General features: G+C 43.7%; 1 protein-coding gene across 1 annotated transcript; it reads right to left on the reverse strand.

Annotated features, from left to right (window-relative positions):
* Positions 1-5,466: 5,466 nt before the first annotated feature.
* On the reverse strand, positions 5,467-13,194 carry TLR7 (toll like receptor 7). The gene is made up of 2 exons (XM_009646337.2): positions 13,058-13,194; positions 5,467-8,607 (listed from the first exon to the last, which is right to left on the reverse strand). The coding sequence occupies exons 1-2, from the start codon at positions 13,058-13,060 to the stop codon at positions 5,467-5,469; spliced, it is 3,144 nt and encodes a 1,047-aa protein (XP_009644632.1). The 5' UTR covers positions 13,061-13,194.
* Between the last annotated feature and the right edge of the window lie 1,041 nt (positions 13,195-14,235).

Raw genomic sequence — 14,235 nt, forward strand, 5'->3', positions numbered from 1 at the left:
AACTTTGTTTCCTCAAATGTTTCTGGATTTGCACCAGCAAAGATGGTTTTGTGGGTGTTTCTCTTAAAAAACCCCTCAGATACCCAGGCCTGCTTTTGCTCAGAATTTTGCCATTAGCGGTATGTGTCAGTAACAATAAAGGAAGGAAAATAAAGTGCAGAGAGATAAAGCCATGTATTTAGATCAGTGGCTGTTCTGATACCACTTCTTTGTCTCAGGACTGTATATTTTGAACAAAGGTACTCTCCCACCAAAACAAAAGAAACCCACCCCAGTTTTACAGAACTTAGCAGGACTTCCTACTGTCTCATACTTAGCACACCCAAATTAAGAATTTCTTACCTGGTACACATTTGATTCTCAATTTTGCCTATTTTTATAATTAACTAATCACATGTATAAATAACCTCTAAGTGCTCATTAACAAAGGAATTCATACAGGTTGCTTTTATAAGTTGGATATCCAGATTCCCTTTTCAGTTTCAGCAGCAGCAGGTGGACATCACAGAAATGCTTTGACTTCTCTGTGCTTTATTTTTCCCACTTATACTCGTGGAGATAATAATGGATTAATGTGTATGTCTTTTGCATTTAGACACACAATTTATCTTCCCAAATTAGGAGGCTAACTTCCATCTATACTCAATGACATTGAGCTCCTCCAGAGGCAACTGAGAAGAATTATAACCTAAATGACCTGAATATCTTGTTCAGAGTTAAATGGAGAAATTTGGCCTGTGGCTGATTTTTGCAGATGAACAGCCTATCACTGAGCTTATTTCTACAGGCAGGTACTTTCAGAACAAGATTGAGAAAATGAAGAGATAGGGGTTATTCAGAAGACAGAAAATGTGTTCATTGTTTTGGAGGGCCTATTGCCCCAAAATGTGATCTACTGCAGACCCAGGACTCTTGATCTTCACAGAGTTTTTTTTAAAGATGCTGGTATGAAGTTCCTTTACAGGATTTTATGTTTGCTGCATAGCACCCCAACTTTATTGCAGAACAAGGGCCGAAGCCAGCTAATGCTATGTTGAAATTAGACCTTCTCTGACCTCCAGAGGTCCCTTCTAACATAAATTATTCTCACAGGGAGACACCTGCAAGTTTCGCATATGTCAGTTCTTAAAAATAAGGAGGTCAAAGAGACAAAAGAGGATTTTATATTCATATAAATCTATGGTATAAGTAAGGTTGTTTCTTGTCAATTTTCATTGATTATTCTTGTGCCACAATAATGATAGTAAAGTAAACGGGGCATTTTTATGCTGATTCCTCAAGAACTGTAAAAACTCAATAAATTTGCCAATCTTCCCAATATTCCTCTTTCTTTCTCTTCTTTCTCCTTCTTGCACTCCATGTATGGTCTTTCCAGGCCATGTAGACTAAATACCAAGTCTAGACATTGCCTGATAGACTTTGTGTAAGGAAACAGCAACTGATGAAAAACAGCTTTGGTCATCACAGTTGGTGTTTACAGTACTTCAGATATTTTGATGTCTACATGACATGGTTATTCAAGACCAACTTGCCACTGACTGCACATGTAAGCCTGGAGCCACAGTCACATCACCTAACTGAAAGTATCAGCAGTGCAGACAGCTACATCTGAGCTGGTTGCTGCAGGAACTCTTTACAAAGAATGGAGAGAAATCCTACTTTTGGGTTGCAATTATTTTGACCCATCTTAAACTTCTGCGTTAGGATGAGAGAAGTGATATTCATAAAATGTCGCTATCTTCTCACCTCTGAAGGGAGAATGATGCATAGACTGGTAAATGCAGCTGTAGATGTCCACATTTAGGTTAGCTGAATGCCCTTACCTCTTCCTCCTCATTGACCTCACACCACATCACAAGCCATACCATCATGAAACCCTGAGGTATAGAAACCTCAGGACTCCTCAGTGTTTTGTAAATTCAGACACCAACCAGGCAAGCAGCATCCAAGGTTAAAATCTTCATACAGTTAAAGCAATAATTTATTAGTTTGAATTTGTCAGATAATTCCTGCCGTTTTCATGGTGCTCCATTACAAAAAAAAAAAAAAAAAAAGATTCCAGGAAGAGTGGAGGGCATGTCCATTTGAGGCATTTCTTGGCTATAAACCTAAATAATCTAAATGAAAATTATTTTTCCTGGTCAAGAAAGACTTACCTGCAGCTTATGCCCACCAGTGTAATGCCCTTAGTTACTATATATGAAACTACCCAAAAAAAGTCCCAACCCGAGCTGTTCTGTGAGTACAGAGGTACTCTTCATTTTGCAAAGCACACATGGACCAGGACAGTATGTGGCCCCCTTCTAGCATACTCTGAAGCATTCGAAGAGAAGGATGTACACCTGTCTTGGCTAATTGGGCTGGTACCTCCGCCCCGAAGCATGGTAACTACCCAGGGGTGTCCCAGGACACAGAAACGGGATGAGAAGGGGGACAGGAATTGTCTTCTTGAGATAAAAGAAGAAAAATTGTTGTTTCAGTCATCCTTGATCCCTCCGTATTCCTCTGGATGTGTTTTTTGCATGGCAAAGGTGCAGGTATCAGGAAGGGTTTTGTCACATGAAAATGGCTGTGGGCTCTTCGCTCAGCATCTCAGGCGGCTGGCCAAGAGCACGGGCCCTGGCAGTGGGCAGTGCCATGACAGCAGATCACTCATTTCTCACTGCAGACCACAGCACCCTTCACTGTCTTTCTTGGATACTCACAAAAATATTGGTGCAGCACCCCTGGCCTCTCTGCGGTCTTGTGCTCCAGCACGCATAAGCTCCTCGCCATACCGTAAGCTTGAACTTTTGTATATGAGTCGCTACTCACATCATACCCATCCTTTGAATGCTTCTCAATGGAAGAGGAGAAGATACTTCCCCCCTCAACCTCAGAAAGGCCAGGTGACCTTGTGCCCCTGCCCTAATCAACTAGGCTGAGAAAGAGGTCCTGCTCTGGGTGGAAATAGTATGGGGAGGCAAAGGGCAAATGTATTATTACATGGAGCTTGGTTTTCTTGTTCATGAGATGGTGTGAGTGTAACTGAGGAACAGAGGTTTCTGTTTCAAGTGTTATGTTATGAAGAGAGTCATATTACAGCTCATGTTATCATATTTAGAGATACAGATTGTTTAGGCTTGCAAACACAACCATCAAAAAAAGTCATTATTAAAATATATATTATTAAATTATAACCATAAAACTCCCATTTTTTTTTCAACCAGGCCCTCCTCTTTTTCCTACTTCTGCTCTTAATCAATAAAAATGCTGTGATGAATTGTGAGGAAAAAACCCCTTGGTATCAGTAATATTATTACATGGAGCTTGGTTTTCTTGTTCATGTTTGTGTTCTTATCTGTCTAGTTGCCTACAATTAAATCAAAGAGAGGCTATTTAAAGAAAGGACCAGGCAGAACAGGTAGGTGAGGTAGCGCAGAAGGCAGCTGAAATAAACAGGTTCAAAGCAGTTAAGAGTTATGGTTTCCCATCCTCCAGAGCTGAGACCGAGACTAGTTGTCAGAAAAGAAAAAGGGCTTTGAGAGAGAGGGGAGAAGCTGCCCAGACTGCGCTGCAGACAGGAGCACCGGCAAGGTGAGAGTGCACTGCTCCTCCCAAAACAGAGATTGTCAGAGCAAGCAGAGAGCCCACACGTGCCCCGCACAGAGGTTTAGGCTGCCAATACAAAAGGCCTCAGCTGAAATACTGTATGCATGTGTTCCATGAGGCTGTGCTGTGAACCAGAGCAGGGAGCCAGCCCCCGTGTTTATGTTTCTGAGCATTGTTTCTTCCCTTTTTCAGGATGGGTTGTCAGGCTCTGGAATGGGCTGCCCAGGGAGGTGGTGGAGTCCTCATCACTGGAGGTATTTAAAAGAAGGATAGATGAGGTGCTTAGGGCCATGGTTTAGTGGTGGGATGGCAGGGTTAGGTTAACGGTTGGACTCGATGATCTTAAAGGTCTTTTCCAACCAAAGTGATTCTATGATTCTATGATTCTATGATTCTATGATGTCTCTAAAGTCAGAGCCGTTCCCAGCTCAGGTGCTGCCCCAGCAGCTGCTGCGGGAGAGGGATCTGCCTGAGGAACCAGGAGGCAAAGGAGGGCTTGAGGCTGCTCTGGAGCACCACAGCACAGCTAAAGGAACGGCGGGATGGATGCTTTCTTTGTATGACTTGGTCTTACATGTTCTGCTCTTGGAGTGAGTGGGTTTTGTTCTGGAGACAGCCTGGGCAGGCGGAGGCAAGCCAATCCCTTTAGTGTGTCCTCAGGCCCCAGCCCCAGCTGGACCTGCTAACCACCTCCCAGTGGATGCCCAAGGGGTTGTAGCACAGGACCTGGGTGGAAATGGGGAAGCCGAACTCCTACAGCCAACGGCACAATGCTGGAGAGGAGCCCTAAGTCCTCAGGGAGGTGCCAGCTCAGCCAGCAGCCAAGGAGGCAGGTGAAAGGCAGCGTGAAGAGGTTACCTGGAAATTATCGGCAAATGTTTCTTAATGCCTGTCATGCCCTAGTTTAGCTGTCTTTTTCACTGTTCTTTCCACCTCTTCCACTTTCTCTTTTTCCTTTGTCTCATCCCACTTCCTTGTTGGTTTACTTGATTTTCTCCATCATCTGCCTTGTGCCTCTCCCTCAGCCAATCTGCTGTTCTGCTCCCCCTCCTCACTTCCATGCAGCAGCTCCAGGCACAGGGACTCCCCTTCTCTTGTAACTCCTTCCGACCCACAGCCTGCAAGCCCTTCTGAATTTGTTTCTCACATACCTTCCTATTTTAGCCCATGCACGTTCTTGCCATTCAGTGCAACAGCAGGAGAGCTCCCATACCACATCCAAGCCCCTGACAGCAGTCCCCCCCAGCGACTAGGGCTGTTGCCTGAGATGAAATAATAATCATCCGTACATTTTCCCAACTCCTAAAACTGAAGCATGAGCTTTGCTTAGGGGATTTTGTGGGACGAATGTGTTGGCAAATGCTTTCCTTGCTTTTCATAAATACACCAAATACAGAAGCTATCATTTTCTATTAAAATCACTTTTACTCCAACAGTGATCTGAACAGCAGCAACTTTAGGCATGGCCAAACTCCCCCCGGCAGTCTGTATACCAGAGTAAGCTGAGCAAGTGTCTCACCCACACTTGACCCAACTACAGGAGATGCTGGAGGCCTCCAGTGAACTGAAAGCTGGAAGTGGTGATTCTGCTCTAAACCAGTGACTTCCAGTGGGTAGTGCATCTTCTCTTGCTGTGCAGCAATGGATGCCAAGCAAGGTGCATGTCAGCCAAACACCTGTGCTAGCAACAGTTTCTGTTCAATCTTGTCATGGCAAAACAAGTGAGCTATCAGCTTTGGGACTGACTGTGCATTTCGTTTTGGGGTACAATATCACAGTTGCGTTTATCCTCCATGCTTTGACAGTTTCTCCAGAGGAAGTTTAGGATCTTTTGCTCACTGTGCATCATAACAGTATTTGCAGGGAAGTGTAGAGCTAAACGGTTTCTTGGAGAAGCTTGTTGTAAGCCAGGGCATTGCTCGTAGCTATTGCATTTTTCAGGCACTGCCAGAAGTAGGGCTGAGACCGAGGGTTAGTTGGCCATTCCAGGACAGAACTTCTGCACAGCCTCTTCCTCAGCCGCACATACCGGGACTTCTGCAGAACCTTCTCAAGAAATATCAAGATAATGACATCCAGTTTTTCATCTAGGAGCCGCTGGTGGGCCATGTAAAATGTTGTCTTGAACCTGCCGCTTTTAAGGTACTTCTTGGTCAGCACAAAGATGGTCTTTTTGCTCAGCTGAATGCTCTGGGAAAGGTTGTCAAAGACTGGCTGTCCCGGGAGCCAGTCCCTTTCTTCCAGGCATAAATTGAATCGTCTGGCTTTTTGATCTTCCAGCCTTTCAACCAGTTCTGTCAGGACCCACTCGTTCACAGCCGGATCCTTATTGTCATAGGCAATAAAGGCATCGTAGCAAGCATCTGGTAAAGATAAACGCTGATAGCCCTTCAACTTGGCAGTGCAGTAGTGGTAGCTATACCACACATCCCAGAAATAGAGATGGCTCGTCACTGTGAACACCATAAAGCCTAGGACAACTGAAGCTGACACAGCATGCAGGATCAAATACAAGCTGTCCAGCTCACAGGTGTACAGATCCAAGAACACCACACTCCTTCCTTTATGTGCCCCTGGGCCAGCACAGGTCACGTCTGTGGCCAGCAGAGGAATAGTCACTTGCGTCTGATTGATCCACCAAACAAACCACACGGCATCACAGTTGCACTGGAAGGGGTTGCCATGCAAAAGCAGCATCCTCAGGTTGTTAATGACGTTTTCAGGGAAGCTAGATTTCTTAATTATTTGGATCTTGTTTGAGCTGAGGTCCAAGTATTTCAAGTTAAAAGCGCCTCTGAGGAAATGCTTGGTTAGCCGCTGAATGTGGTTGTTTCGGAGCATCAGTTCTTGGAGCGTTGAAGAGCAATTGGACAGTTCTCGGGGAACAGTAGCCAGCAGGTTATTGCTGAGGTCCAGAGTTACCAGTTTCTTCAGATAGTGGAGGCTTCCCCAGCTGAAACTCTTCAGCTGGTTATTGGTTAAGTTGAGGATTTTGAGTTCCGGAGGCATAGCTGGAAAAACACCGAGAGGCAGAAAGCTGAGCGAGTTGAAGGAAATATCCAGATGCTCCAGGCTGGTCAGATTCTTGAAGAATGACAAGTATCTAGCATTCCCATCCCTCCACAGAACATCTAAATGATTTCCCCTGAATTCTAAAATTTGAAGAGATTGACTTTCCATTCCTGTGTTAATAGAGGTAGAAATCTGATTCTCATTCATCATCAGCTTCTTCAGATAGGCCAAGTTTTTCATAAAACTAAGCACCTGAGTAACACCTTCTGCCATAAAATAATGCTTGTTATTGCTCAGGTCTAGGATTTCTAAAAATTTTAGCTCTTTGAAAGCAGTTGAGTATAGCAAGTCGATCCTGTTGTTCGAAAAATCCAGATATTTCAATTCAGACAAGTGGCGGAATTCACTCCCATTTAAAGTTTGACTTATTGCATTATCTGACAAGTTGAGGCACCTGAGGGAACTCAGACCACTGAAGTCTGAGGGGTTAATAAAAAATATGTTGTTTCTGCTTAGATCCAGAGTTTCTCCATATTGCAGGCACTCTTCTTTAACTGAAGATTGGTAGGAAGCAGCCTCCTTGTCTTTGGACCTGCAGCTTCGCCCATACACATCATACCTGAAGTAATGCATCTCTTGTAATACTTGCCTGTTGTATTGCTCTACTGAAATCCTAGGGTTAGAACAAAATCCATAGAAGTTGCTTTCACCCGAAGAAGGAGAAATTTTATTGACTGAGAGGTCTATGAATTTAAGAGCTCGGAATTTTTTGAGCAAGCTCAGGTTAGCAACTTTAATAAAATTAGTCCCGAGATCCAACACTGTTAGATTTCTAAGATTGAGTAACGGAGCTAGATTTCCTTCTCTCAGTTCTTTAAAGACATAACCCTTGACCCTCAGGGTTTCCAGGTTAGAGAGGGAGGAAAATGTCTTAGACAGATTCAAGGATGGAGAATACATCTGCAGTTCAAAATTAAAGGACAGGTCAAGCACTGTGAGGCTGGGGATGAACTTCAAAAACTGAGCGTCTCCAATCTCCTTTACGAGGAAATTTTGGGAGAGGTCGAGCTCTTTGAGATTCCTGATGTTTTTAAACCAGCTGCTGGGTATGCTCTGAAGAGAGTTACTGTGAAGCCGCAAAATTCTTAAATTATTCAAGGAATAAAAAGCATTTGAATGTATCTCAATTGTCTTCTTGGGGCAGGGAATACAAGGATAGGGGGCATTATAGCAACGTGGGCAATTACCACTTAGATCAAGAATTTCTAGGTTGTGAAGGGCACTTAAATCATGTTCTTCAATCACTTGAATCCTGTTATTGTAAACATACAATTCCTTTAAAGTAGATGAAAGATTGGGTGGGATATGAGTTAAGTTGTTAGATTTCAGGGATAGTATTGTTAATTTTTTCAGCTCCAGAAAGGCTGTCTTTTCAATTTCAAATGAAACATTGCATGGGTTACGGTAGTAACAGTTCTGTCCCAGATACAAGACTTCTATGTTTCCTAGCTCTGACAAATTGGCTTTTTGGATAGAAAAGATACTGTTTGCTTCCAGGCTCAGCAGACTTAAAGCAGCAGGAAGACCCTGGGGTATTTCCAACAGCTGGTTTGCATCCAGATACAATGACTTCAATCTTGTCAGGGCAGCAAAACTGCCACTCTCGATCTTCGGGCTCGTGATGCACACATGATCTTTGGGCCCCATTCTGACAGGCACACAGTTGCATCTGAAGTCAATCTCCACGAGGTTCTCAAGATGAGCAAAGGATGTTGGATAGATATGGGGGATATGGTTAATACTGAGGGTAAGGTTGGTAGCGTTTGCAGGGATCCCTGTGGGGACTTCCATGAGACGCCGATCGGTGCAGTCCACTGTCACAGAACCTTCAGAGGCTTTAACATCACAGGGTAAACTTTTGGGAAACCAAGCTCCTGACAGCAGCATTGGAAATAAGAAGAGGAAGACAAACGGCAGTGCATTTGACATCTTTGCAGGAGGTACCTAAAAATAAGGAAATAGAGAGGCATTAATTTAACGTAATGAGAACATCTCATAAGCCATGATATCAACCACATACTGGGTCAGATCAAATATTCAGCTACCCTGGAGTCCTGTCTCTCACACTAGCTAGAAGTAGATGTGCAGGTAGGATTATCAGTTTGGGAATGCATATGTTGGTATTTCCTCAAGTGTTTTCTTTACTTTCTTATCATTAAGTATTGTAATGTTAAGATAAATATCACTCTCTAAATAATGCAAAAAAAATTCTACTGAAAAAGTGTCAAGGCAGGTGATTAAAGGCTACGCCCCTGTGAATTTTCTTTTTTTGAGAGGAAAGAAGCTGTGTTAAACATCCAGCAGATTGCAACCCTGTAATAGTGTAAATAAGCAAAGTTAATTTTTCAAAGCATAGGAAAAAGAGAGAAAATCTGTAGTCACTTAAAAGCAAGTCTAAATTTTCAAACCCATACTAACGGATGAATGCCTGCTTTGAATTTCACATTATCATAAGGATTCTTCCTCTAGTAAGCGTTACAATGGATGTATGGTTGACCTAAGCCAGTCAATGTCTATACTTCCATAGGGTTTAATACCAGCTTGCACCTCCACTGTCCAATACGGACAGAGGGCCAAGAGGGCACTGTATCAATGCAAAGTGCAAAATTTAAAATCAAAGACAGATTTAAGATTGAGAATGTCCCATAAAAAGCTAATGATTGGTAAAAAAGCAGAGCCAAAATCCTACAGGCATTTGAAGAACGTTCCAAAACAACAGTAGTTACTTCCTCAGCAGCAGTCAATGTCAAAGAAACCCCGTCCCTCCGGCCAGAGGCAGCCAGCCAGGCGAGCAGGCTGCCAGCCTTGGCTTGCCTAGCACAGGCAGAGGGGCCACGAACATTTTGCTGCTTTGCACAGCATCTTAGCTGCCTGTGTCTGATGCTGGTCGAGATTTAAAGACAGTAAACCCCACCATAATCAACATCATCATTTTTCCCTAGGAAACTCAGTGTTGAAGCCTTGGAGGTGCATGGCACACAGAATGCTCTTAAACAAACAGGACTAGTTATGCATGGAAGAATATTGACTAAATGTGAATACCCAGTTAAGCAGCTGAAAAACAGCTGAATAGGTAAAGTGTTCAAGCTACACAGAAACGTTTTTTTCTCTTTAGCTGGGACACAAGAACATATGAAGACCCACTCAAACAGTACGTGAAATCCCCACTGACTGTTGCCTAAGACATGCCTGTGTCTGTGACACACACCTGGGGATTAATTGAGGCTTCCTGTTGTACATGCTCCTTACTTAGGCCACTGTCCCCCCTACGTAACCTTGTGTTTCTGTGCTACCTTAGATCACTATGCTAAATCTACCTGTCCATCTGTGTATCAGTGACTAGCAGGGAAGCAGATGTGAGAGAAGCCAGATCAAGCCTCACACAGCACCGCACTTCTGCTACCTCCATTCAACATCCAAATGGAGTCACTCTGGGGATTCGTTCAGCCAGATTTTGAATACAAAGCTCCAGTACAGAAGGAAAAATGTAAAAGTCCACTGTAGACCTTGAATTCAGTGTAACCTGGTACTGTACTACACCACAGCCTTTCCTCTACCACGATTTCCTTTCCGCACAGCCAGGAAGTGCGGAGCCAGTTTGGAGAAGATAAAACGCATTCATTTCCTCCCACCATCCTAGCTGGTTTTTTAGAACTCTTTTTCCTCCACTGCTATGTGCAGGGATGTAGGAGGGAGAAGGAAGGACTCTACCATTGACATTAATTATATGGAAAACTGAAGGTCTTTCTTTGTATTAAAAGGGACATTGATGAAGAAAAACCTGGATATGTTCTTGTAAACGTTTTGCCTTCCTTCTTCTCCAAGGGACGCACTGTATTATGCATATAAAAAGATTTATTAGACTAATGAAAAACCAGGGAGTGCCTATCCTAACTGAATGGCCCAGCCCATGGTGCCCCGGCTTCTGCCTACCTCCATCTCTCACTTTACCAGACCAATGCACCCCAGGGGCCAGGGTTGTCAGCCAAGGCAGATGCCTGTGGAACATGGTAGAGAGGTGGCAGGGAAACCACCAAGACTCTCTGCACTGCAGGACTTGTCGCTCCATCACATGGATGCCATTTACCCTTATCCATCGATGCATGCTACAGCAGACCGTGAAGTGCTGAGCCTCACCAGCCACAGACATGGTACCTGAAGACACTTAGGGAAATTTTGACAACTGCCGCAGTTCAAACTCCAGCAGTCTGTCTTCTTTTCAAAGAAGGAAGGAAAACCTCTGCTGCTAACTGGGGTTCAAACCACAGATTTGCTGCTCTTGAGGAAAACTTAATTAGAATCAACCTTTAAAGGTTTGCTACATCAAATTAAAACCCTCCGTCCAAGCACTAGAGCAGGACTTGGGCAAGGTGAGACTGCAGTCTAGATTGCCACAAACTTCTACAAGAACTCACAGAATCATAGAATTGTTTAGGTTGGAAAAGACCTTTAAGGTCATCAAGTCCAACTGTTAACCTAACACTGCCATTCCACCACTAAACTGTGTCTCTAAGCACCACGTTTACCCATCTTCTAAATACCTCAAGGGATGGGGACTCAACCACTGCCCTGGGCAGCCCATTTCAATGCTTGACAACCCTTTCCGTAAAGAATTTTTTCCCGATGTCCAACCTAAACCTCCCTTGCTGCAACTTGAGGCCATTTCCCCTTGTCCCATCACCCGTTACCTGGGAGGAGAGACCGATCCCCACCTCGCTACAGCCTCCTTTCAGGCAGTTGTAGAGGGCGATAAGGTCTCCCCTCAGCCTCCTCTTCTCCAGGCTGAACAACCCCAGTCCCCTCAGTCGCTCCTCATCAGACTTGTGCTCCAGACCCCCTCACCAGCTTGGTTGCCCTTCTCTGGACACGCTCCAGCACCTCAACGTCCTTCTTGAACTGAGGGGCACAAAACTGAACACATAATTCAAGGTGCGGCCTCACCAGTGCCAAGTACAGGGGCACGATCACTTCCCTGCTCCTGCTGGCCACACTATTCCTGACACAGGCCAGGATGCCGTTGGCCTTTTTGGCCACCTGGGCACACTGCCGACTCATATTTAGCTGGCTGTTGCCCAGTACCTCCAGGGCCCCTTCTGCCAGGCAGCTTTCCAGCCATTCTTCCCTAAGCCTGTAGCATTTCATGGGGTTGTTGTGACCCAAGTGCAGGACCTGGCACTTGGACTTGTTGAACCTCATACAGTTGGCCTTGGCCTATTGATCGAGCCTGTCCAGATCCCTCTGCAGATCCCTCTTCCCCTTGAGCAGATCAACACTCCCAGCCAATTGGGTGTCATAACGTGGCCATGGCACTCAGGGACTTAATTTCAGGTGCTTACCTAAGCTACTCAGTTCATTGCCATCAACCTGGGCTGCACTGGCATTAAAGAGAGAGCGGGAGAGAGGAGAGAGAGGCCCCTCTGCAGGCGCTGCTCAGCTCTGAACATGGAGGGAGCTCTGCCTGACTACGCACCAAGCAGAGACCCACACTGTGGGTTTGGGAGCCTAAAATTAGGTGCAATGAAACTGGGCCTTAAACGTCTTCATGAATATGTTTGTAGGTTTCTTAAGAAGTCAAAAAATGCCTTTTGAGACATTTGCAATGCTCAGATTTTGAACTCTCAACTACTGCAGCATTTTTAGGAACCTAAGTGTTGTTGCAGAGCCAGCTTAGCTCCTACCATCTTTGTGCTTCATTTCTTTATACGCCCCTGATACCTTTCTAATGCATTAGCTATTTTAACTGCAAACTGTTGCATTCTGGTGCTGTGTCTAACCATTTGCACGTGTTACACCTTGTGTCTGTTATAGTACCAGAACAAATAAAAAAGATCGTTTTAATTAGAAGAAACCAGCAACGCTGACTTGTGCAACATCTGCAACGAGAAGCTAGTTTCAAAGTACGGCTCGAGTATGCGCGTGAACTGTGTTTTTCTCTGTGATCTACGCTTCGTTTGTAAGAAGTTCAAAAAGCACTAATCTGCTGATATTAACTAGCATATGCACAAACCCATCACGATTTAGGGTATCCTTCAAATAGTCAGCAACAATACAGCTAGGAGTTTCTGAGAGGAGTTTTTCTGTAGGTGTTCCACATGTATTTTAGGAGGTGAAAGGGGGAAAGGCTGGATAGAAAAGCACACCTCAGAAGTTACAGGAATTTGAAAAGACATTATTATACCTGTTCTATAGCACAGTAGTACAAATAAATGCTAGCCAGTTAGCATTAGCGCAAATGAATGCTTTACTTTCCTGTCATTATTAATTGCAGCTTCTAACCAGGGGAGTAAATCAGAGTATTTAGACAGGAGAAAAGGAGAATATGTTCTTGAAGTCTTCCACCACAGTTCTAGTCAAAGAGGTCTAAGAGCAAATTAAAAATGTAAGTTTAACCTACCATTTTCTGTGTGCTTCCAGGTCTGGCAGATTTGTTGCTGGAGGAGACTGTAAATCAGAGCAGAAGAAAACAGCATAAAAGAGGTCCCCACTGGTTCAGCTCAGGTGCGGAGAAGAGTATAACATGACATAACTCACTCAAGGCGACAGCAGTAATCACTACTCTATCACTACTCTTCAGCTGGACTGCAACTTGAGAAATAATTAAATGTGAAACAACTGCTGCGACCTACTTCCTCAAACGTTTGTACTTAAAATTAAAACAACAGTACCTCATTTACTTCTCCACACCCCTTAAAAATAACTGTGTATGCTTATTTTTTCCCTTTTAAACAAATTCTCACATTACTCATACACTCATGCACAGTTGTGGGTTTGGGTTTTTTTTTATTTTGGTGTCATATGCTGCACTTGGCTCTCTTTGCTACTTCTGAACAGTTTTAGTTTCAAACTGTGTATTTTACCTAGCTACAGTGTCATACCATAAAGAACTATAAGGCCTACTCCAAGAAGATGAATATCCAAGGCACGTGGAACCCCAAAGGAGGGCAGTTGCAAAATACACGTGGAACCCCAAAGGAGGGCAATTGCAAAATACTTGGCAACAGAGCGTAAAATCAGGCAGCTAGGATGCAAATGCGTTACATAAGGGTAACATACACTTCAGAAAACTAAGATTTGCAGAAGTTCAAGTTCCTTCTTTTTCACCCCCACCCCCCCTTTTTTTAGTGTAAGCTGCACGAACAGACAGACAGAAATTGTTAGTTGACTTTTACAATATTTTGTATTTCAAAGTTTTGTAATTTTTATTATTGTTATTATTTGGGGTTAATTTCTGCTGCTAATAGCTTTAAGAACTGGGAAAATCTCTTAAGCTGAATACTTTGCGGAGCAATGTCTATTATATGAATGGGACTTTGGGGAAAGGAACCAAAATATAGCAGGCAAAAAAGCATAGTGGTAAGGGCATAGGAAACAACATACAAAAAATATAAAAACTGCATGGGAGACGGTAGAAGGGACCAAGTTAAAGATGACATGGATAGACTTAAGCTGGTGACAATCCAGCTTTTCATGGAACATGGTGTCTGTTTGCCAGTTTCTTACTCAGAAGTTTCTATGCTTTGCAGGACAGACTAGTTCAATGGTTAGGATATTTATTAAGTGAGGTATTCTTTT

Source organism: Egretta garzetta, unplaced genomic scaffold, assembly GCF_000687185.1.
Source record: "Egretta garzetta isolate BGI_Z169 unplaced genomic scaffold, ASM68718v1 scaffold49, whole genome shotgun sequence".
Classification (NCBI taxonomy): domain Eukaryota; kingdom Metazoa; phylum Chordata; class Aves; order Pelecaniformes; family Ardeidae; genus Egretta; species Egretta garzetta.